The sequence below is a fragment of the Macrosteles quadrilineatus genome, unplaced genomic scaffold (genome assembly GCF_028750875.1).
Source record: "Macrosteles quadrilineatus isolate MER2022 unplaced genomic scaffold, UCM_ALF_1.0 Scaffold_3__2_contigs__length_128488019, whole genome shotgun sequence".
Classification (NCBI taxonomy): domain Eukaryota; kingdom Metazoa; phylum Arthropoda; class Insecta; order Hemiptera; family Cicadellidae; genus Macrosteles; species Macrosteles quadrilineatus.
The window spans coordinates 7,511,802-7,537,992 of NW_026542596.1; the positions used below are offsets into that span (position 1 = coordinate 7,511,802).

General features: G+C 35.0%; 1 protein-coding gene across 1 annotated transcript; it reads right to left on the bottom strand.

Annotated features, from left to right (window-relative positions):
• Positions 1-468: 468 nt before the first annotated feature.
• On the bottom strand, positions 469-26,187 carry LOC128989790 (Fanconi anemia group D2 protein-like). Its single transcript, XM_054411837.1, has 11 exons — positions 25,935-26,187; positions 25,290-25,435; positions 24,109-24,337; positions 21,987-22,235; positions 15,798-15,957; positions 11,686-11,889; positions 9,511-9,736; positions 8,672-8,861; positions 7,072-7,221; positions 6,225-6,392; positions 469-952 (listed from the first exon to the last, which is right to left on the bottom strand). The coding sequence occupies exons 1-11, from the start codon at positions 26,130-26,132 to the stop codon at positions 806-808; spliced, it is 2,067 nt and encodes a 688-aa protein (XP_054267812.1). The 5' UTR covers positions 26,133-26,187; the 3' UTR covers positions 469-805.
• Between the last annotated feature and the right edge of the window lie 4 nt (positions 26,188-26,191).

Below are 26,191 nucleotides of genomic sequence, written 5' to 3' on the forward strand. Positions count from 1 at the left end.
ATAAACATCCCATTTTCTGATTAATAATACTTTGATTTTACAAATGAAAAATCAATGACTCAAATAGTATGGTATGGTAACCAGTGTTCAAACTCAAACAAATTATGACGTAATAGTAATTGTGTAATGGACATTAAAATGTTAAAGTACTGGTACCAATTTATTTGCAAGTCCCAACATTAATCCACTCAAAACCTTACTCCAACCCATTAGAGGCAGAATGAAGATACTTGTGTTTATTGTCGAATTTGCTGGCTAATATATTTTCTGTCCAATAGATTATTTACGGCAGTGAATAAAGTGGCCCATTTTTTAAATTGCCTTGGAAATAACAATTTGTAAGAAATTGATTAAATAGGATTTTTGCCCAATAGTAATTAAAAATAACATTAGAGTAAAAGGGTAAAATAATTCCATCACTGTCACCATAAGATAAACAATTTATTTTGTTTTAATCTCAGATGAAAGAATTTGTCAGTAACAAGATTTTAAACCTGAAGAATCTAATAACTCAAATATTACATCTAATAAAAAACAACTAACTGAGACTAAACCGGAAATAAAAAGACTAAGGATCTGTTTAAAGGATTAATAATTTAAAAAGGTTGTATTGTAAAACATAGTTGTGACATTGTTCAATATCTTACTGTACAACAGAACTAAAATATCCACAGATAAACTTATATACTATTGTGATAACCATGAGAGTAGCAAAACACTTTTCAAAATATAAAAAGCAAATTAGTAACTTAGCCCAATTATTGGCTTAAACTTGTTCTTGAGAATGCAACTTCATCTTCAGACACTAAATGCTAATTGAGTTACTGGCATCGTCCTCTTCACCTTCTATGTCTGTTTCAATAGCAGAGCTTTCTCCGTCATCCTTTTCCTTTTCTTGTTCTGAATCCGATCCATTGTGTAGACTATTTAGTCCTTCTTCCTCTTCTTCAATCTAAGACAAAATTCCCAATAAATTACTGGTACATTAGCGTCATCCCCTTAAACAACTATGACTTTTAGCCATAGAGATAAGAATACTCTATCCATGTATCTGGCCTACTTAATATGCACACTTCTATATGAAATGACATTCTATATAATTTTCAGATCTATAATTTGCATCAACCTAACTCACACTTGACCCCCACTTATCATCCCTTCATTCAATTTACATTTAGGTAGGCTCGAATGAAATATAATCAAAAATCATTTATAGTCCAGGCAAATTAGACCAAATATAGGGTGTGCTCCCCAAAAAATCGTCTAAAGCTGGAAATTGTTTTAATACCTTTTGGGGGTCCCAAATAATACTCCTGTGAGTTTGCGACGGATTCTGGCGTCTGCTTAAGTTTTGGGAGTCGAAAAACTATGAAAATTTTGCACTTTTTTCAGTTTTTCGCTTATAACTCCTAAATAACGAATTCTAAGGAAATTGTTGTTCAAAAATGTCTTTTAGGGCATTAAATTCCGCGTCGATTGATGTTAAATACGTCAAAATCGGCCAAACCGTTTAGCCGCTGTAGCTTTTTAAAGTTGGAATATTTTCAATAACATGGCCAAAAGGTTGATTATTTGACCAGTTTTCGGCTTACAACTCCTAAACGACGCAAGCTATACAAAAATGCACCTGTAGTTAGTTTGGAAAACACAAAATTCTGCGTATGATGTTTTATTTATTAATCAATAACGGCAATTGATTGTTACCTACTTTGTATGGTCGCCATTTCATTGAAAAAAGTATCAAAGTTAAAGTTGCGAAATTTACTAAAATTGGTAACAACATAGATCCTGCCTTTAAATGGATTATGAATTATTAGATAGTGGTGTATTCCATGATGGTCAACCAGAGGTTTATTTTATAAGGTGTGATGAGAGTAAGACACCCTATGTAATTTTAAGTCTAATATTTTTGTCTCAGGTTCCGAAAATTCTAGGATTCATATCCCAACCACCCATTATACAGGGTGAGTTTTAATTGTCCCCCCCCCAACTTTTTTCTACATTTTTTCGAATACCAATCCCAGACCACTTCCAAACATTGTTGGGTAGTAAGTACTTCATTTTGACAAGGTGGTCATTTCCGGCCGCCATCTTGGATCCGCCATATTGGATGCAAAATATTTTTTCCACATGTGAAGGGGGTGTTGTGACCCATCATTTCGAACTATTTTTTTAAGCTAAACTCAATGCCGCAATCAATTTTTTGTTACCAAGTTTTATTTATCAAATATTGCAAATTTTTTTTTTTAAATGTCTATATTTCAACATCAAAATGTCAAAATGAAAAAAGGATCATGGAATTGAGTTTAACTTAAAAAATAGTTCGAAATGATGGGTCACAACACCCCCTTCACATTTAAAATAATTCATCACATTTCAAAATGGCGGATCCAAGATTAGTACAGGTAAAACTCACCTAAGAAAACATAAAAATTAGTCCATTCATGAAACTTGCAGGAAACGTAGTATTTACCATTAGGTATTGGAATCTAAAGAGTCCCTAGTGATTGTGGGGGTGGAAGTACCATTTTATGGGGTTTTAAGTTTATGGGGGTAGTGATTTTGAGAAAATTTTTATTTATGGGATCCAAGCAAGTGGGGTGTCGTTTTCCATGTTTCTTAGGATGCAGAATCGAAAAAGAACATAATAAAAGCAATAAAACCGACAGTTTATCAGAAAAAGACTAATTTATTAATGAAAAACTAAATATGACAAATTAATTAAGGTAAAATAATCCAGTTAATTAATATCAATCACCTATTACAAAATTAATCATGAGTCTGTGTCACATGTTAAAGTTGTGAGGGAAGTTAATCAAGAAACTGGTAGTTGCGACTCTTTAACCACCACGTGTCATATTGTTCATCAGCTACTGATGCATCATCACCTTAATAATAGAAATAAAGATAGAAATAAAGTTTTAAAAAGCCCCCATAACTTTGGAATGAATCACGATTTTTAAAAACGGTTTGTGGCATTGTAATCAGGGTAAAAATCTAGTTCGAAATATTGGGTCACAACCCCACCTTTACATTTGAAAAAAATATTTTACATCCAATATGGCGGATCCAAGATGGCGGCCGGAAATGACCACCTTGTCAAAATGAAGTACTTACTACCCAACAATGTTTGGAAGTGGTCTGGGATTGATATTCAAAAAATGTAGAAAAAAGTTGGGGGGGGGACAATTAAAACTCACCCTGTATAATGGGTGGTTGGGATATGAATCCTAGAATTTTCGGAACCTCAGACAAAAATATTAGACTTAAAATTACATAGGGTGTCTTACTCTCATCACACCTTACCTCTGGATTACCATCATGGAATAAACCACTATCTAATAATTCATAATCCATTTAAGGATAGGATCTATGTTGTTACCAATTTTAGTAAAATTTCCCAAATTTAACTTTAATACTTTTTTCAATGAAATGGCGACCATATAAAGTAGGTAACAATCAATTGCCGTTATTGATTAATAAAAAAAAAACATCATACGCAGAATTTTGTGTTTTCCCAACTAACTACAGGTGCATTTTTGTATAGCATGCGTCGTTTAGGAGTTGTAAGCCGAAAACTGGTCAAATAATCAACCTTTTGGCCATGTTATTGAAAATATTCCAACTTTGAAAAGCTACAGCGGGTAAACGGCTCGGCCGATTTTGACGTATTTAACATCAATCGACGCGGAATTTAATGCACTAAAAGACACCTGTGAACAACATTTTCCTTAGAATTCGTTATTTAGGAGTTATAAGCGAAAAGCTGAAAAAAGTGCAAAATTTTCATAGTTTTTCGACTCCCAAAACTTAAGCAGACATCAGAATCCGTCGCAAACTCACAGGAGTCTTATTTGGGACCCCAAAAAGGTATTAAAACACTTTCCAGCTTTAGACGATTTTTTGGGGAGCATATGTCTAATTTGCCTGGGCTATTATTCCATAAAAAAATATGCAACCTTTCATACAACTTATCTAGGCTACTCTCATACTTCAGATAGTATTTTTAAAGTTTGTCTATTCTAAAGCACAAAGGTTTTGTTGGATAACTCGAGTCAAAATCATACGATTTTGTTGATATTTGGTACAAATGTCTAAACCTAAATTTTTGAACGGGTTTATGAACCAGAAAACCAGCATTATAAAACCATAGGAACATGGTTTTATGGAGTAAAAAATTATTTTTTCCATTTTTGACCCCCAGAAAAAAAATCTTTTGGAATTTCTTTAAAAACTATTTTATTGAGCTAAACAAAAAATAGTATAGTATCCTTATATATAAATGATTGAACCGTTGTTGTGCACCTAATGGTTACAGAGAAAATTTAAAAAAATGTAAGTTTAAAAATTCTATTTATTCTTACTGAGAAAAAAAGATAGAGTTTGCTTATTAAGGGATATATTTTGGTCAAATTAGGTAAATTTGTATATTAAATTTAGACTATTTCAATTTAAACAAATTTCAATAAAAAATGTTACTATTGCCTTTCCTGTATCAGCAAACCCAAGTACTCATAAAACCTAAAGTTATTTAAATATAAAACAAATATGACAATTTTAAGCAAATATTTTAGTGAAAATTCAACCAGGGAAATGGAAATTCGCTTAGCCTGCAGGTTAGCTGCGGCAGGGGTACCATAACCATCATTGTGCATTGTATCTTCACATTTATTTAACATCATCACATTACATAAATTCTCTTGAAAGGTGATTTGTCATACAGTCTAATACTACGGTACATTAATGAATATAAGGCTAGGCGCACACTAGCGATTATTTTGAGGCGATTATTTCATCGGCTGATCTGTGCATCATGTATTAGAATGTAAGCGCGCACACAGGCGATCGAGAATTGCGCCGATTTTAAAATCTGGATTTTGCTGCAGATTCAAAGGCGAGGCGATTGTCGTCCGAAAATCTGTAACGTACAGGTTGTTATCAGTTCCCGCACACGGTTGACTAAAAAATCAGCCTGTCGCTTGTTGTTCTTCACAGGAGTCAGTGAACTTCAGTGTGAGTTGTGTTGTTTTCTTTGCTAAAAAAGGGCACATCTGTTATAATAAAAACTGAAACTTCCAACAGACATTTTATAGTAATTAAAGACCTTTTTACTGTCATCACGTCAAGTGTATAGTTTATAAAACTGTCAATTTAAAAGTCTCTGATTTACTATCGGATGAACCCAATGTTTAAGTTGTCTTCTTTTTTTCTTTGATCTTATTAGAAGGGCACAATCACAGGTTAATTCCATTTTAAGTCCATTTTAGGATAGCTTAAACGCACTCAAAAAATTCCATTTCTCGACAAAAAAATCGGCACGTGTGCGCCAAGACATAAATCAAGGGCGATTTTTTTTAGCCGATTTTTTTATCGGCCAATAAAAAAATCGACCGTGTGCGCCAGGCCTAATTAATCCTATAATCTAAAACAAGCGCATGTACGAGCGAACTCATTTTTCCGTCCAAAGATTTTTTTTTTAATATGGGGTATTTGGCCACGAGAAATCGATTGGATTTAGTCACAAGGCCTGGAAAAATCCAGTTTCCGTCCTACAGCCCTTGAAAGTGCCCATGTTATCAGGAATACCTTTTTGTAGCTGAAGTTAACAAAAACAGCTGATACAGATTATTTTTACAGTCATCATTTTGAATTATGTGTAAACAAAAATAACTGTATCGGTTAGTTTGGACTAAACGTTTTAAATAGTTATATTCGGTTTGGTTTACATAAATATTACTTTGAAAAACAAGGCAAAACACACCACACCACAGCACACATCACATTACACAGCACACCATGTCTTAGCCTTTTAAACACCTATGTAACAACCTTGTGGCCCTCCCAAGTATAGTTCACCACATTGTATTTTGTTTGACCCAGGCAATGCTGGGTTCTACTTCTAGTTAAGTTATAATAATTTTAAAGTTGTTAGCCTGTTAAACAGCAACATCTGATCATCCAAATTCTTTTGCATCACAAAACATTAAAACAGTTTTCAACGGATGGTTTTTGTTCATGTTTTGTAGGTCCTAAGAATGCCAGGTCACTGAATGGAATGGACACTTATTTATTGGACACTGAAAATAATTTTCTTTATGTTTTATTTACATTTCACAGAATAGTTTACTGTTTAGCATTTTGCATTCACCATAATTAAAATCCAGTCAGTAAACCATAGTGGAACACTAAATTCTAATTCTCTCAAATAGACATGGTGTGCTTACCTGAGAAGGTATCTCTTGGCCTTTGAGGTCCCTGTTTTTCATGCTGCCCATGAAGAAAGCGTCGGTGCAATTGTTGATAACTATGATGCTCCTGACCTGTAGAAGGATGGATTCCAGCACAGCTCTGATGGGAGGCAGATACTGTGTCAGTCCAGTGTCTTTACTCACCTGCGACACAAAACTATGATAAAATACAACTCACTAAGAGACTATACTATGAATAAATCTTTTGCTATGAAACTCTTTCACTAAAGAGAATCGTTCATTACATGTGGTCAAAAGTTCCATAAACCCGGGCGTAGTGTGACTTGGAAGAGGACTGTGTTTGGAAAATGCCCGGCCATCAGCAAAAAGTACCAACAGTTAAAAAAACTGAGACATAATAAAGAAATTAAATGAAATGTGTCTTTATTTTACATATAAGGGACCTAACAATGAAAACATTCCGCTTTTATTTTTCATACTTAGCTACTAAATTTACACCATAACAATAAAACATATAAATTTAACTTAGTAAAGAAAATTATTTTTTTCCAAAATTCATTGTTATGGCTCTAAATGACTGGCTAGGCTCCTAGGTATACTGGTCTTGATGTCCGCAAGTACCACTAGGTTTAAATGGCAAAAGACATATGCTCTAGCTAGTAGCTATGTAACTTTTGAAGCTACTGAGTTTTACAGTTGACCACTATAGGGTCGCTTGCAGGGTGCTAAATAAAGTTAAACGCCAACAAAAAAACTCACTATGGATTTGCGGAGAAATCTAGGCTGTCTGGTTATTAGGTGCCAAGTCTGCAGGACTTTACTGTAGTAACAATTTTTACAGTGGATCACATTGATAGCCTACCTTCACATAGTTGCAGATTGTCTGTAAGTATCTTGTAGTGACTTGAAGCTTCTTGAGCACCTGAGACACAGTGGCAGGTTCGTGTTTGAACATGAATCTGCATGTAGACATTCCTTGTGACAAGAAAAGCTTCAACACTGCTGTGCAGCCCTAAAAACACAATATGTGCAGATTGGGTTGTTTGTAAGATAGTTTCATCTTATTGACATACAATTGCATAGATTACCTGGCTGCAGTTGGAGAGAATAAGTCTTTAAGGAAGGCTCATTCTACTCATTTAAGACAGATTTGTTACATCGTAAAAAAACAAACAACAGTACCACATAGTCTAATCAAATAGAATTTATGTTGTATTTCGGACAAAAACTGCTGTGTTCAAAAGCAAACTTAATCCTAAAACTTAAGGTTTTTATAAATAAATTAAAACATGTTTTATTGGAACTAAATGGCCTTACATACGTTTTCATTTCATCATCAGCAATCAAATCATAAAACTGATTTAAAAAAAACAACTACAGAACCTTGACGGGAAATTGTACGATACACTCTGTTTTGTTGTGTATAGTATTCAGAGGTTTGTTGGCCTGACTTTTTTACTTCAGGTTTGAGTTGGGTCAAACATTTTTGAAAACGTATTGATTTTTCCAAATATTAATTGTCATACAATATCAATTTAAAAATAATATTGTACATGATCTTTCCCATATTGCAATAAAATTATGAACTTCTTCCATGTTCACAGCAAAACCGTGAACATCTTAAGTCACGGTAACATCTAGAACATCATCTGCCACCGAGAAATCATGAACATTTCACTCGCAGAAAAACAGTGAACACACAAACACGATGAAATCGTCACTTTTCAATGGCTAATCTCCGAGAGAGGGTATCCTCGATCCCAAAAACAAAAACTTGGCTCCAACTGGCCAGAGTTGGACCCAGCCTGATCCCTTGGATTTGAATCAATCTAACTGTTTCCTTGACCTGACCCAGAACAGGGTGGCTAGTGAAATCACATTGAAAAATTCCCTGACTTTTCCCTGACAATTCCATAATTTTTTTAAACTTTCCCTGATCGACAAATTCAAAATTACAATTTTAATCCTAACCAATTCTTTAAAAGGACTAATCTTTATCTGAAGAATATCATATATTTCAAAAAAATACATAAAATCCATAGATACAGGCTAGCTTATATTGAAACTTTGCAACTTGCCTTAATAAAAATAAACTGAGTTTGATAAGATGATATGCAGTTTATAACAAAATTTAATTTGTAGGGTACAAAAATACAAAATTTATTTGTACAGACATATTTCTTAGTTTTCACCCACACGGCATACGTACTCTCACCAGATCGACCTTTCCTAACAATTATTAAAATTATTTTAAACATTTTACAATATTCCCTGACTTATGACAAAATTCCCTGACTTTTCCAGATATTTAATATTCCTTGACATTTCCAGGTTGTCCAGGTCACCCTGCAGAAATATCGGGGACCCACAGACCCCTATTATTAATAATAATTAATTAATACTAGGAGTCTGCGGGTCCCCGATATTTTCAATTATTGTTCACTGTTTTTTTTTTTGTTTACCTTCATGAAAACTCTGAGGTTAGGTTTGCTGTCGTTAGCCTTGACAACAGCTACCAAAGTCTCCAGTCCCTGTGTAAGAGATGACCACAACTGTAGCTGGTCTCTGTCACTGGACTGGTCTTCCAGTCTCTGTCTCACAGCACTCTCCAGTCCCTTCAGTAGACCAGTGATCAACACGTGCAGGTTCAACCTGTTACAAACATGAAACACCTCAATAATGTTTAACGTAAACGCAAAGCTTCTACTTTCTCAAAGACATTTACAATTTTTTAAACTTATTTTCTACTAAACTGTTTATTGCAGCGGTAAAGAAATTCTCTAACGGTATCAGTTCAATTTTGGGTGTAAATAATACTTACCATCCTAAAACCAACTCGAAACTATGTGTTGAGGCCAGTAAATATTGTCATAACAAGTCACCATTTTTAGATCAAACAAAGTAGCAGTAGCATGAATTACTTGGAAAAACAAATCAAATAGTTTACTTTTCCAAGACTACATACAAAGTACTATAACTCAGTAGTAATCTAAGGATGAACAATTTGGGGAAGCGAGCTGGTCTAGTGGTTAGAGCGTGGGACTTAGGTCCATAAGGTCCTGGGTTCAAATCACAAATTGATTGGATCTAAGTGATAATGTCGCAACCCCTAGTTCTAGCTTGAAGTAATGTGAAAAACAATCCCAGTCTCGCGCCTAGCGTCCTAGGATACAAAAAAGGATGAATAATATATGTCTAGGTTTTAAGGATTTTGATTGAAGAAACAAAAATCAGTAGTTATCTAATTTACCAATGGTATATATTTCCAAGCTTCTTTATGGTACACAGGCCAAAATCTAACCTAGAGAATGAAGGAAACGTAGAGAGAGCTCCATCTTTTTCAGCCAGCTGCTGGTGTTGGGTGGACAGCCAGCCCAGGATGTCTGTGACAGTCTTGAGCTGGTCAGCCGAGTGTGTAAGATAGTTGGACAGCAGTTCCCCCACCTGGCTATTGAGTGCCGCTCCTTTCTCACGATTTCCTTTCATGTCATACCACCGTCTCTCCAGGAACTCACCACAGAGATTCGCTGTTTAAAAACGTTATGAATTATACAGAGGAAATCAATAATCCCACAACTATACTATACGGAGTGTCCCATAATACTCCCCCCTGGTTATTCTTGAATGGCTGCATAAATTCAAACACGCTTCGATAACAGTTACTAGGGTAATGTAAAGTAATTTTTTGTGGTATATTGAAATCCACCCCCCCCCCCACCACCAAATAGGGGTAGCTGGGGGTAACTTAAAATGTTTACTGGTGGGGTTTTGATTTTTTTTTATATTTGAAATTTTACAGCGATGGAAAAAATCAAAGTTCCAGTTAAACTAACCGGCAACATGAATGGATGGTAGCTAATAGAAATGACATGGGAACAAATTCCCACCCCAACTACAGTAGTCGCAGCTAGTCTGGGCGCGCAGACCCTTGTGTACTAGCCGTGCTGAGAGTAACGGCTCGCTCACCCCACAGCCTCGCTGAACAACCCCAGAGAGCCGTGTGGGCCAGATGTTTTTTGAAATGAGCAATAAACACTCCCCTCTACACCCCCCGCCTTAGCGCGGCCGCGCGCCCAGACTAGCTGCGAGTACTGTACAACCAAACAATCAAAACCCCCTTCGGCCAGAACAGCAGCTCGTCCCAAAACAGTTGTGTAGTTCTGCAACCAAACAACCATTATGATGGCAAATCTGGTTTTATTAGTTTTGTAAATTTGTAAGCCTACTATTAATTAAATGTCACTATTGCAAGTGTTACCAATTGATTAAACTTGTTTTCTCTGATATTTTCAAGTTTGTTTAACCCAGTATTATCTTATCATCCAAATGAAATGTACTAAGTTAACATGTAATAGGCTACATTAAGATCTACCTACTTAAAAAAAACTGTTTACCTCAAGCATACAGTAAGACATTCTTTGAGAGATATTTTTTCCCTCCAGTTAGTTATTTTTTTTGTTATGTGCTCTTCAACATAACCAAATACTTCATCAAACTCTTCCTTAGATAATCGGAAATATCCTCTTCACTTATCCTCATCCTGTTCTAAATACTTCATAAGGTGAAGGTATTCCCCTAACTTCGTAATGCATTTATGAAAATCATTACTGCACCACACTACGTTGTTACACGCCATTTTACAACACCAAACTAAACTAGTGGAAAACACGAGGAAGAATGGAGAAGAAATAGTCCGCCTGCTAGCGAACTCCTGCGGTGTTACAAAAAATCTGTCTGCCTGCAGGAGTCCGTCTGTCTCTGTGTGCGCCGGCCTTCATAGTACTATAAGACATGTGAATAAAAAAATGTAAATACCCCATCTGTATTTTGTGGCTTTAAACATGATTTTGCCATGTTGTATGTTTCAGGTGGCCATTTCTAGGTCCAATTAAGCTTTTATTTTTGCAATTGTAGCCCAATCTAAAATTTAAAATTTTTCTGCGATCGCAGGTGATGTTCACAGTTTTATCTATCCTAGGAGACAATGGTGATGTCCCCATGGTTCCGGATTGTGTTCACGTTAGGTTGACCACCATATGTTCTCAGGTTGGGGTGACCACAGAATAGGTTCACGATTTCGTCTGAATGCGGTGAATGTTTTTGAATTTTCCATAACCGCGGAAGATGTTCATGGTGTCTCCGTAATAGCAGAAGACCTATGCTATTTTCCTGTGACCACAAAAGACATTCACGATTTTGCCCTGACCGCAAAAAAATTATCTTGATTTTGTCGTCACTTCGGAAGATGTTCACGTTTCACTGCGATATAGGGGAGATCATGTTCATTATTGTTCAAGCCAATTGTAGTATTACAATTCAAATAATTTTTAAATTCGTATTTTCCAAAGCAACCTGATTTTGGCCCCACCTGGTTTTTTCACCTCACCTGACTCAAATGGAAACTAAAAGTCTGGCTCACAGCTCCTACTAGAAACAAAAACGTATACTAGTTAAATAAGAGAGCTTTTAATCTCACCTATCTGGCTTCTGATGCTGTTGTCTTGTTCTGCATGATGCATAAATGCTTTGATAGTGTCAACGAGAGTGCAGGCCGAGGTCAGATCTAGGACATGCTCATGACACTGTGTGAGGTACTGTACACAGTCTCTCACCAGCTGAGGTCTGGACTTGGTCTTGGCCTGCTCACCACTCACACGACCAGCTACCTTCTGTAGTGCAGCTGACAACAGATAACATAGAATATAGAATCCTATATTACTTTTTTGATTATCTGCAATCAGATGTCAATGATTTTTTATGTGCCAATGTAGGTGAATACCCATTAATTTCATTTCATTCATTTCAGTGTTCCCGACAAGAAATAGTAAAGCAGTAGTGCTTTATGGAGTTTAAAAAAGTCAGGTCTAAATAATTGTTTATTTAAATTTAAGCTTTAAATCTAGGAGTTGCCTGAGAGCAATGTAAAAGAATGAGGTCTGATTGATGGAGATATTTTGGAAAAATAATGATACTCTACCAGATGAATTATGAGACAAGAATCTTTGTGCTCAAAATGATGTACCTCTCACCAATTAAACAAACAAGTCTAACACAAATTTTTGACATTTTTGCTCATTAAAAGAATTAACAGTCTCATTACGGATAGGTCTCAACAAAAGTTTTTCTGCACGTGCTTCGCAACGGGGCAAGAATACTTAAGAGAATAGTGTGGGTTGATAAATCTACTGTAAAAAAAGAAACCGTTACATTCACTTACCATGGAAATTATACAGCAAATCTCGATGAAATAAATGTATTGCTTATTGTAATAATAATCTCTTGTGTATATACATTAAAATGTGTGGCAAAGTCAAAACTAATAAAAACAAATCCAACAACTGATAGATGCGTCTTCAATATTTTTAATGTGATTAAGAGCCCTTTAATTGGGGTTTGTGTCCTTAGGAGAGAGGTCTTTCAAAAACTTACAATTTTTCAGGGAGGTTTCTCATCAAGACCTTTCATTCAATTATACGGTTGATAGGTGTGCAGCTTATGGTTTTCTCAAAAGTTTGTGACCCTTATTAGCTTTTATACAGGGTGTCCATAAAAAACGCTTCAGGATTTTGGGATATGGATCCTCATACCAAAAGAAAGAAAAAGGTTTGTGTGAAGTTATGTCTCAAAATGCATTTAACCAGATACCCGTCATTTTGTTTTTTTATACATAAATAATTTTATCTTTGAAGCTTATCTTTGAAATAGGCCAATTCTTTGATTCCAAAGAGATTCAATTTTTAAACTTGAAAATAGTGACCATTTTAGTTTTTATAAACTTAATACTGAAAAATTGCTTAGTTTGTGAAAAAAAGTCAAGAACACTTTTATTTAGCGTTTAAAATTCCCTTTCAAACGACACCGAGATCAAACAACACCGCCGCAGCAAACCTGCCGACTGAGCTAATTTCTATTGTTCCGAATTGATTTTCAATTAAATCTATTTAAATATCATTAGGTTTAACGAGTACATAGGTTTGCTGCTACAAGGAAACTAATAAAATTGCTTTTTAGTAAAATATTATTAGCTTAGTATAAAATAAATTTGCCAAGTTTGATCAAAATATATCCATAAACAAGAAAACTACAACATTTTACAATATTCTCCATAAGAATTACATGGAAGATAGAAATTTTAAATTTAAAATTTTTTTTAATTTTCTCTGTTTGTTACCAATAACTGTACAAAAACACTTGGATAAACTAAACTATTTGTTTTTCAAGCTCTTTAAAAAGGGATAGAGAGACATTGGGAATTTTTCGTTTTGAGGGTCAAAAATGAGAAAAACCAATTTTTACCCCATAAAACCACCCGTAAAACCCCGTTTCCATGGTCCGATCATGCTGATTCGCGAACTCATTCAAGTTTATCCCGCCTTACACCTTGAAACCAATTTCATCACAATCAGGAATCAGACAAAAAATAATCAAGTTATCGTGTTCACGGACACACACATACAGGGTGTTGAAAATGTCTGGAACCAACATTATATCTGGTGAGTGGTTAAAGAAAAAGAACTGATATTTTGTGTACGGATATACTATGGTTTTACCTATCTTTTGGTGCCTTATGCAATTCTTTACCACTTATAGGGAACGTCCTGTGGAGGATGCAGTAAAAAGTTTTAATGGAAGAATATGGTAAATGATACATCATTTTAAAGGCCATTTTTTTCTGAGTAAGGAGCCCCAAGTTTCATCTCAAAAGGACCACCCTAGCAAAAATGGCGACTGTTTGAAATTTAAAAACCCACTTATAGGGAACGTCCTGTGGAGGATGCAGTAAAAGGTTTTAATGGAAGCCTATGGTAAATGATACATCATTTTAAAGGCCATTTTTTTCTGAGTAAGGAGCCCCAAGTTTCATCTCAAAAGGACCACCCTAGCAAAAATGGCGACTGTTTGAAATTTAAAAACCCACTTATAGGGAACGTCCTGTGGAGGATGCAGTAAAAAGCTTTAATGGAAACCTATGGTTAATGATACATCATTTTCAAGGCAATTTTTTTCTGAGTAAGGAGCCGCAAGTTTCATCTCAAAAGGACCACCCTAGCAAAAATGGCGACTGTTTGAAGTTTTTGAAAATAATTGAAAGCTTAATTGGTATTTCTGTTAAAAATAAGTTTAGTAAAGCAACACAAACAATTTAGTTAAATTTTTTATTCAGTGATTTTTCAGTTCACCACGTGATTAACTACTGTACTTCGTAACTGGCTTGTAATAGCATTTAAAGGAAACAAATACGGACCTTTTAAATAGCAATGTTTTTAAATTTCAAACAGTCGCCATTTTTGCTAGGGTGGTCCTTTGGAGATGAAACTTGGGGCTCCTTACTCAGAAAAAAATGGCCTTTAAAATGATGTATCATTTACCATAGGCTTCCATTAAAACTTTTTACTGCATCCTCCACAGGACGTTCCCTATAAGTGGTAAAAAATTGCATAAGGCACCAAAAGATAGGTAAAACCATAGTATATCCGTACACAAAATATCAGTTGTTTTTCTTTAACCACTCACCAGATATAATGTTGGTTCCAGACATTTTCAACACCCTGTATATACATACATGTATATACATACATGCATATACATATATATATGTATATATATATACATATATACAAATTTGAACGAATGGTGTTTTTGGTCTCTGGGGACATCAAAATGAAAAAGTAAATCGGTCCCAGGCCTAGGTCTTACCGTGCCACCTACGGTAATAGCTACTTCCCTATAGGTTTGCTAAAGGATCGAATGAGCTCAACATTTTCAAATAGAAGTATGGTCGAGTTTGGTATCATTTTTCAGGTCTTAACAAAACTAAACAATCAACATAAATAAAATAGAAATCGGACCACTAATAACAAAATGGCAGCTAAAAATGGTTAAGACAATGGCCATTAAAAGTAATTTTTAATAATAATAAGTTCCTATTAAGTTATTCAATATTTAAATACAATACTGTGTTATAAAAACCAATAATATGGGTTAAATTTAGTGTTGCGGAAGAATAAAACTCTGTATACGCCTGTTCCTGTTTTTCTGGTAAAGCGCTGCTCTAGGGTTAGCAAGTTTATTAAACATACCAATAAGTTTATTTACATACACACTAAGTTTACAAAAGATCGGTTGAAAAACTTCAATAATAAAAATGGTTATGTATAAAAAACTGAATGGTGGATATCAGGGTAAAAATGCATTTTTGGACATGGCTTTAAATACACCTTTTATTTCTTTTGGTATGAGGATCCACATCCCAAAGTCCTAAAACGTTTTTTATGAACACTCTGTATATATAGATTTTTTGGCCCAAAATTCTGCTGTTTCCTGTCCGTGATCTATTCAGACAGGCTACTTATTGACCATGCAGTTTTCTATCTTCCTATGTAGGTTGACCAATGACCATGGCAGGACAGGAGAGAAAATGCATCACCACTTCTTTGATGTTAGTGGCAGCTGACAGCCCTGGTCACAGGCTGGCGTGTAGCCTTGATTATCAGGCAAGCTCCTAGGCTATGTTTCTGGTGCGTTTGGTGAGAAACTGCAGTCGACTATATCATCATACCAAGTTAAATAATGGTTTTTTTATCTTACCTAATAGGTAGTTGCTATTTGCAGGATTTTGTAAGCCAACCCAGGAGAACAGTATTGCCAGGATCCTCAACAATCTTGCTTGACACATCTTGATTTCTGCTGAGCCTTCCATAAACATTCCTGTTGAGTCTAGGATCCCATCATTGACTTTAACCAGGTTCTAGAAAGAATACATGACATTATTATTATTGTGGGTTCAACCCATTGACACTATGTAGCTCATCACCAAATTTTGCAAGAAGGTAGCAATACTGCTAGTACACTGTCCCATAAGTACTGTAGTTTGTCCAATCTAACCTACAACCCTGCAAGCACTAGTGCCACCATGTGCTTGTAGTGTCACTCAACACTCGTCCCACTTGGCCAAGTTGGTCAGGTTAGGTTTGAATACCAGTAATATCAGGAAATACTATTATAGGTCAGCCGCTTAGAAAGCGTCCTCCTCGTAGCATTGGTGCGAGAGAGAGATACCGAGCTGTGGGAGTGAGACAGAATATGGCTCTTCCCCCACTCCACTGCCACCCCACCACCGCCCTTTATTTTATTTTACATTTTATTTTACCAAATCATATGTTTTCTTATAATTTTCGAAAGACTTTTGAATGACAATCATTAGGAATCAGCATTGAATATATAACACTATTATTTAGTTTTATATATCCAAAATAGCGTTGTATTCAACATTGAATGAATATACTGTAGTCTAATATATATACAGCCCACTTCTAGCCCACTTCTAGATGAGCTAGAGACTTGAAATTTTCGGTGTTTTGTAGGTCTAGTGCCCAAACCTCCGGGAAAATTCCAAAAAGTGACATTTTTAAATTTTAACCCCCCCGAAATTAAGGGTTTCCCCCCCATGTTATTCTTATGGGGAATAACATTAAAAATGTCCGACTTTGGTGTGCCCATCCGAACGGTTTAGAAACGTGCTAGAGACTTGAAATTTGCGTAGTATTGTACTATGGGATCTTAAATTAACGGTGAATTTTACAAAAGTCCCATTTTCAAATTTTAACCAACCCAAAAATCCAAAATGGCGGACCTCTGAAAACGACAAAACACGTTTTTTCCAACCGGATGTAGCTCGAAAACGGTAAGAGATAGAAAAGATTTGAAAGTATATCCAGGAACAGGAATTAAATTTTATACAAAACCCTCATGGGCGTTTTCCAAAAATCGGACACCTTCAGCTTCAAAAAACGGCCTACTTTCAAAATTTTGTAAATTTCATTCACATTTTTTACGGTTTTCGCTATTTTTTCATATTTAAATAATTTCTTTTTGCAGATATTATTAATGCTCTGTAATAATCTCACTTTACTTTATATTTTACTCATTTAATGTTTTTTTGTATCTTTACTCCTTAACCCCCAAAACTTAGGTTTAATGTCAAAATTTAAAGGTTTTTTACAACTTTTACACGCCCCATGTTATTCTTATGGAGAAAAACATTGAAAAATGCCGACTTTAGTATGCTCATCTGAACCACTTAGAAACGTGCTAGAGACTTGAAACTTGGTAGTATTGTAGTATGGGATCTTACATTACCGGTGAAATTCCCAAAAGTCCCATTTTCAAATTTTAACCCCCCCAAAAATTCAAAATGGCGGACATTTGAAAACGAAAAAACACTTTTTTTTCAACCGGATGTAGCTCGAAAACGGTCAGAGCTAGAAAAGATTTGACAGGATCTAAGCGAAAGGAAATTAAATTTTCTACAAAACCCTCTTTGGCGTTTTCCAAAAATCGCACTCCTTAACCTTCAAAAAACGCCCTACTTTCAAAATTTTGTAAATTTCTTTGAATCTTTTTACGGTTTTCGCTATTTTTTCATATTTAAATAATTTATTTTTGCAGATATTATTAATTTTCTGTATTAATCTCACTTTACTTTATATTTTACTCATTTAATGTTTTTTTGTATCCTCACTCCTTAACCCCCAAAACTTAGGTTTAATGTCAAAATTTAAAGGTTTTTTTACCACTTTTACAAGCCCCATGTTAATCTTATGGAGAATAACATTGAAAATGGTAGACTTTGGTGTGCTCAACTGAACCGTTTAGAAACGTGCTAGAGACTTAAAACTTGGTATTATTGTAGTAGGGGATCTTATATTAATGATGAAATTTGCAAAAGTCCCATTTTCAAATTTTAACCCCCCCAAAAATTCAAAATGGCGGACATTTGAAAACGAAAAAACACTTTTTTTTCAACCGGATGTATTTCGAAAACGGTAAGAGCTAGAAAAGATTTGAAAGGATCTTAGCGAAAGGAAATTAAATTTTCTACAAAACCCTCTTAGGCGTTTTCCAAAAATCGCACTCCTTAAGCTTAAAAAAACACCCTAATTTTAAAATTTTGTAAATTTCTTTCAAATTTTTACCGGTTTTCGCTATTTTTTCATACTTAAATAATTCCTTTTTGCAAATATTAATATTGCTTTGTGTTCTCCTTACTTTACTTTAAATTTTACACATTACATGTTATTTCGTAACTTTACTCCTTGACCCAAAATACTTAAGTTTTTACCACTTTTACGAGCCCCATATTATTCTTATGCAGAATAAGATTGAAATTTGATGACTTTGGTATGGTCAAATGAATCGTTTAGAAATGTGCTAGAGACTTGAAATTTGTTAGTATTCTAGTAATGGATCCTAAGTTAATGGTGAAATTTGCAAATTCCAATTTTTAAATTTTAACACACCCAAAAATCCAAAATGGCGGACCTCTGAAAACGACAAAACACGTTTTTTTTCAGTCGGCTATAGTTCGAAAACTGTAAGAGCTAGAAAAGATTTGAAAGATTTTTCATGAACAGGAATTAAATTTTCTACAAAACCCTTTTAAGCGTTACCCGAAAATCGCACTGCTTCAGCTTCCCCCTACTTTCAAAATTTGGTAAATTTCTATAAAATTCTTACCGGTTTTCGCAATTTTTTTATACTTGAATAATTTATTTTTGCAAATATTATTATTGTTTTTCCCTTACTTTGCTTTAAATTTTACTCATTTAATTTTTTTTCGTAACTTTACTCCTTGACCCCCAAAACTACGAGCCCAATGTTATTATTATGGAGAATAACATTGAAATTTAATGACTTTGTTATGGTCATCAGAATCGTTTAGAATCGTGCTAGAGACTTGTAATTTGGCAGTATTGTAGTATGGGATACTAAGTTAAGGGTGAAATTTGCAAAAGTCACATTTTAAAATTTTTAACTCCCCAAAAGTCCAAAATGGCGGATATCTAAAGACGATATAACACGTTTTTTTACGGCTATCAGAAATTGGTATTTTTCAAATTTTTACTGGTTTTCGCAATTTTTACATACTTAAATAATCACTTTTTGCAAATGTTATTAATGCTTTGTATTTTCCTTGGCTTAATTTCGGTTTTAATCATACATGTTTTTTCGTAACTTTACTCTTTAACCCCCAAAACTTAAAAGTTGAATATCAAAATTTAAAAGGTTTCACCAGTTTCACGAGGTAATAATAGACTCTTTACCTTTTCTGTATGCACAAGGTTATTAAAACTATACAAAGTTTACTGTATTAGAGCTAACACCAAGGTATGAATATAATAAGGACCATTTAAAAAGTCCCCCCCTCTCGAAATCCCCCTTATATCTATCCTATAGCCACCACAGATTCATCGGTCTAAATCACGTTTACCAATTTCTAGATTAGCTAAAAATCCTGAAATTCCTGTCGCCCTGTGGCACATTTGTACTTACAAAATTTTACCCCCAATTTTCGCTACTTTTCCCAATCTATGTAAATTCTTGGGAACTGTTTCATTGACTGCTTTGTTACCCTCTTTGTTACAACTAAACTACTATCTACTAATTCACACCCCTTCATCCCACCGCTAATGACGACTAACAGCTAGGGGGCCTGGGGGCGGAGCCCCCAGCGAGCCAAAGGCGAGTAGTGTTATACAATATAACACTACTATTTAACCGAAAAACAGTAAAGCAGTAAATACTTGATTGGCTGATTGGAGAAGTGGGGGATGTGCGTGCACACACCTTCTTTTATTCGCCTTGCCATCCCGGGTCCAGAGGTATTACCATGAGTACTACGGTGATAACTTATACCCTATATAGGAAATTCACTAAAAGGCCGTCACTAAGATGTGACTTACTTACTTGCTTGTGTGTTACTTGCGATGGTGGCATCACCATTATAGGCTAATTGCAGTCGCGTTATTTGCGTCTTACACAATCGTGGCAACATCCGCGATAATCTCCTGCGATTATCTCAGCTTCCATGACTTTGTGATTGCGGCTATATCTTAATCGCGGCAAGATTCGTGATGATTGTCTGTTTATGGGCTGTTTTATGGGGTAAAAATAGGGTTTTCCCATTTTTGACCCTAAAAACGCAAAAATTCACAATTTCTTTCTAAACCATTCTGTAGAGCTTAAAAAACAAATAATTTGGTATATTGAAGCGTTATTATGCGCCTAATTATACGAGAAAAATTCAAAAAAGTTGTAATTTTAAAATTCCCATGTTATTCTTATTGAGAATAAGTAAACTGTTGTAGTTTACTTGTTTATGAACTAATTTTGATCAAATTTGGAAAAAACATTAATTTCTTACTAAACTACAGTACCTTTTAACATTTTACATAAAAAAAACACAATTTTTTACCCTTCCTTGTTTCAGCAAACCTACTCGTTAAACTAATTCTATTTAAATAGGGAATAAATGTGATATTGTTAAGGAGACATTTTAGGGTAAGTCCAATCGGGCAAATGGAAATTCGATAAGTCTGCAGTCTTGCCGCGGCGGGGGTATTTTATTGTTAGTTCTGTACGTTTAACTGTAGAGGTTATGTTTTGTTTACATTTTGTTTCTTGTTATTTCAGTAATTTAAAACCTCATTTAACCAAATAAAACGATTTAATCATAAACAATAACTGGTCTTCTAGTTATATAACCATATAGTAAAGCACAAATCATGAAAATAACCCTAAAATAATAGAAACAAAATGTTGTCTACCCCAGCGATCAGTGTGGACGTACATGAACTAGACACGAAAAACAAAGCTACAATATTTACAATGGGATGAGGAGTCTACTTGTTTTGCTTAGTCTATGTTGCAACTCAGTGGCAGTTCCGTGCTTTTATTTATTAATTCGGCATGGAGAGGATCCGTCGTAATTATCTGTATGGATAACACCATTAAACAGATAATTATTCTAACTAATCTGTAGGGATGAAAACCAACCTCAAAATTCGTGTAACTGAACAGTCAGACATGTTCGGGCAGCCGCTTGTTTTCGGGTGGGCCTGCGAGGACTGTTTTCCACAGCAGTACGAACTCTGTCGAATGTTCGTTGTCTGGCATCCGATCTGACTTTGGTCGGCCTTTCAGCTTCCTTTTCAACGCAGAAGCCGTTGTTCTAAAGTTAGTAACCTACCGCATTATTGTTATACGCAACGGAACTTCTCCATGCCGCCTGAATTGAAAGAATGCACGAAACTGCTTATGCTGCTGAGTTGCAATGAATGAATTCAATACTTTTTAAAAACAACTCCATAACAACCTCACGTAGCTCAGGCGACCACTGCTCTGTGACTAGAAAAAATGGCATTGTGTAGGCTTTCCAACGAGCTTACTCCCACCACTTTCAGACAACCTGTCGCTGAACAGTGCTTTGCAGAAAATGGTTCGGTTTTTTTGCCGCACCCTGTACTGTATAACACTATGACTATATTCAATATTGAATACAACACTATATTGGATATAAAACGCTTAATAGTGTTGTATATTCAATGCTAACTCGTAATGATTGTCATTCGAAAGTCTTTGGGAAATTACAGGAAAACATATGATTTGGTGAAATAAAACACGTTCAGCTAGCACGTGACGTCACTATCCACACACCTTGTGAAAAAGGCCATTGGTGGAGAGGGGGAACGTACCCTCCCTCTCCGTTACCTCCCCTACATGCGCTAAAAATTTCGCGCAGGTTGTTTTCTAAACGGCTGACCTATAGTAGTGTATCTTGAACATAATCACACTTTCCACTATTTTGCTCTCCACAACTATTAGAACTATCATATGTGTTAAGCTAACTAAAGAGTTTGTGGTTAAAAGATTGATAGAAAACATAAAAACAATTAAAACGTTAAAAGATAAAGTAAGTCACCAAAAAACAAGACAAACCTGAGTAAACTCGACGGTTTTCTCCAAGAAGCCACACAAGAACGACAACAGCTTGATTGTGTTCTTTGCGATATGTAGCGGGGGGAATTTGTCCAAGTTTTCAAATCCAACCACATTGTTACTGTTGGCAGTTTTGAGGAAGGAGATGCGCTTGTGAGAGGCTGTGAGAGAATGAGACAACTTGGAGACATAGTCGTCCAGCAGATATAGCAGCTCTGACGGTCCCAGCTCTGCGGTGAACTGTCCATCCTGGAAAAACAAGTAGGTAGAAAGGGAGAATATGGTCAATAACAGATCTCAAATACAGTATATTACATTTCAAATATCTTTAATCGTAAAACACTACTTACTTGCTGGTTCATAATATGAAAAATACAAGTTGTTACTTTGACCAGTTAAATAACTACTCTTGGGCCGATACCAAATAATATCGGTGGTGTTAAAAAAAATCGCCGATACTCAATACTCCAGTGTACTCGATACTGATTCTGAAAAGTGAGGTTAATTATGATGCAAAACTCGACTGACGTTGAAGATTGTAAAGAGTGGCACATCATAGTTTATTTGGAACACTCTAAAGTCGGCTAATATAATTATTGCACGTTTATTATATCATTGTTCATTTTATGATCCAAAATAGTGTACCTTTGCATTTCTCATAAAATAACTTGTTCAACTGACTACTAGTTGAATACTAGTTGATACTAGTTGAATTATAGAGGCTTATCACTTGCCACCTTTTTATCAGATCGAGGGTGATGTTGCCAGATGTTACAAGAATATATAAATATAGTACACACAAAGTGTAAATAGTAAATGGTACTAGTATAATTCCTGTTTTCTACCTCTTGATAGGCTTTATGTACATTTCATTAGCAGATAAAGAGCTTGATTACTTGCTGATAATAGTCTATATCATTGACTATTAACACACTTTGTGAGTGGTGATTGGTTCTCAGTGTGACAAAAATTGTTTGTTGTTTATTAAGTACAAAGTAAATGAAGTGTGATGATGCATATCAAATGTTACAAGTCTAAAAATTAGCTTCCCAAAAATGTATTTTATATTTTTCAAAAATAACCATGCTTTTAAACTTAATACAGCAATTTCTCAATCACCTATATATGGATTTAAGTAGATAATGTCATTTTTGTGTTCTACATTAAATTTTGAACAAGAATAATAGAAAATGACAGAGGATCAGTTGTAAAAACTCCATTGTAAATACAGTAGAACCTCTTTAATCCGAACTAATTGGGACCGGGGGTAGTTCGGACTATTGAATAGTTCGGATTACAGAACATATTGTTGTTTTTACATAACATCAGCTAGGGAAAAGTGAAAATGCTTTATAAAGTAAAATACAGTGTTCATTTAGTACAGTAGTAACCATAGGGAATAAACAGTACTGTCCATTACAATTGAAATAATTACGGTGCGTGTATCATTAAGTGCAGTATTCAATAAAAAACTACTGTTCTGTTTATAGAGTACAGGAATGAGGCGTTCGGATTAGTGGGCGTTCGGATTAAAGAGGTTCTACTGTAGATTCAAAGATAAAAATTAAGATGTTTGATAACAATTTTAAAAACAATGGTCTATTGCATTTTTCACACCCTGTATGCAAGAAAGTGTCGGAATATGTTAAAAACTGGGCCATTTTATAAGCTTTCCAACCATATGTTACACTATTGAGACTACTGTGATTTCCCTCATTAAATATCATTGTTACTCCCACTGCTTACCAACAATAAGGGTTGTTGACAAGCTAATCAAAAAAGTATGTGTCAGATTGCTAATACAGTTTATTTACACTTGCCAACTGAGCCTCAAAAATTAAACTTTTCCAAATGTTTAGAGGAAAAGGTCATAGGATTTGAGTTTTGGTTTAAACACTTAATCAACAGGTCAGAGAATGAAAATAAAATAACACTATAACAAGTCTATACGATCATTGTTAAAATTAAATCACAAAGGGTAAACAAATAACTGTAAACTATCCAACCAGGTAATACTTTTTCCAATTCAATGGCACCTCATCTGCTGAAGATCAAGAATTCTCAAATGAGACTTGACTGTATTTTTTAGTTCTACTACCATAATGTTAAGGTAGTTAGTTACCTTCTCTGGCGTAGGAGCGAGTGTCAACGGCTGAGTCAACACTAACCACACATCAATGTCGAGCTCTCTGAAGTATACCCTGTATTTGGTAAGGTCTGCCAACCGCTCTTCTGTCACTTCTTCTTCCTCTTCCTCACTCACATGACTCATCTCCGCCACCGTTCCTGTCAAAGGTTGATCCTCCTGATTCTTTTTGCTTTTCTTCTTCCCTTTCCTTTTGGTTTTCTTCCTAAAAATAGTGAAGATAAAATATTTATAAAAAAAAGAGAGAACCCCTAATATTTGTTCGCTCTACCCCAAGTCTGGGGGAGAAAACAAACAGGTTATGTTGTTCAAAGGTTTATTGCGGACATTTTCCATCACGAATGTAAAAAACAACACTCACCATCAGCAACAATGAACTTCAAACAAAGAAACAGGTTATATGAGGAGCATTAAATAAATGACGAAAGGCCAGAAAGCAACACTCATTAAGAGAGACGAATACAACATTTTACATAGCAAAACTGCACTAAGCTATATGCATGATAAGAAATACATTAAAATCAAATCAAATCAATTTATTGACACAAATAACATTAACTGGTGTCTCGTCAATTAAATTATATTGTTATAAAAATGTGGCAGATATATAATCATGGCATGCTATGTACATATTATTTAGTATTTCAATTAACATTTATTAAGGAAAACCTTTGATCTATTAAAACTAAAACATAACATGTTTAAAAGACAAACTATACTAAGCATAAAATACTCCCACCTCAGCAAACCTGCAGACTAGCCGAATTTCTACTTTGAAATGTGGGCCTACAGTAATGTGGAAAGATTAGTTTTAAAAAATTAGACCAATTAAATTTATATTTATATTTCTAAAAGTCTAATTTGACAAGGGTCTCTTTCTCAGGGTAGGGTGTCGTGCTGGCTTGAATGCAATGATTAAATTAATAAAATATGTCCAAATAATTAAAGTTTAATCTAAAATATTCCAATAATTAAACATGTTGATGTCCAAGTCCACTGAATTTACTTATAACTTAGGTTTTAAAAAGAAAATGTTTACTTAAGTTTTGAAGATATGCTAAATATAAAATTATGTCCTCTTGAGGTACAAATTGATTACGTTTTCTTGAAGATATTCTTAAATTACAGTCTTGAACCTCAATAGTCTTATATCTTACTTGGCTGGTTTCTCCTGACTACTGTTGGCCTTGGGTCTGGGTAATGCCTGGAAGTAGCAGACTGGAGGAGTATACTGCATGGCCAGAGGCAGACAGCGTGACAAAAGTCCTCTTAACCACACAATCAGTCGTACACGCATTACCACCTACACACACAAACACATGTTGGACCTTGTATTTGTGGTTAACAGCATTAGCAATACTTATTGAGGTTACAATGTCAGTAATTTAACTGGCCAGTGATGTTGCTGGTTGCTGGTTTTGTGGTGGTCACTTGTAAATGATTGTGGCAGTGGACTTGTGGTTTTTTTGTGTTTGTGGCAGTTGTATTGCTAATGATTATTTTTTTAGTTGAATGGGTCATCTTTTGTGACCGTCATGTTGCTTATTAAATCTGGAAGCATCTTTTTTGTTCTATCACGGGTTTTTTTTCCCACTGTCTATAGCAAACTATACGAGGACTGCAAGTTGTATTGCATTATTCCAATAATGAACAACTAACACTTAATTTTGAACAGAAATATTTCAGCTCAGATAAAACCTCTAAAAAGGGAGGTATTTTCAACAATCAAAAAAATAATATGGAAAAATCAATCAAACATACAAACATCAATGGACTGCAAACTGCAAGTAGAACAATTGTACCTTTTCGGGTTCGTTTTTCTTGATCAGATAGGAGAAGCAGTTGACGATTTCAATGAGCCAGTTGACACAATGGAAGAGGCAATGCAGTGAGACATGTTGCTGGTAATCAGTGGCCTGTCCAAACTCTGTATACACCTGAGGCGCCGGAAGACATATGTGACAACCCAGCAGTGCGTCTATCTCACTCAGGTCACTCATCTCCAGTCCTCTCAGCAGCCTCAACAACGGGTGTAGACAACTCACTCCCACAGTAGACC

What these genes read in the sequence shown, in the direction of transcription:
- LOC128989790 (XM_054411837.1), bottom strand. Translation starts at nt 26,132, where the DNA reads ATGAGTGACCTGAGTGAGATAGACGCACTGCTGGGTTGTCACATATGT. An exon ending in TCGCTCCTACGCCAGAGAAG is followed by an intron (nt 22,236 to 24,108) that starts GTAACTAACTAC and finishes TTGTTTTTCCAG; the next exon opens with GATGGACAGTTCACCGCAGA. An exon ending in CAATCTGCAACTATGTGAAG is followed by an intron (nt 6,393 to 7,071) that starts GTAGGCTATCAA and finishes TTTGTGTCGCAG; the next exon opens with GTGAGTAAAGACACTGGACT.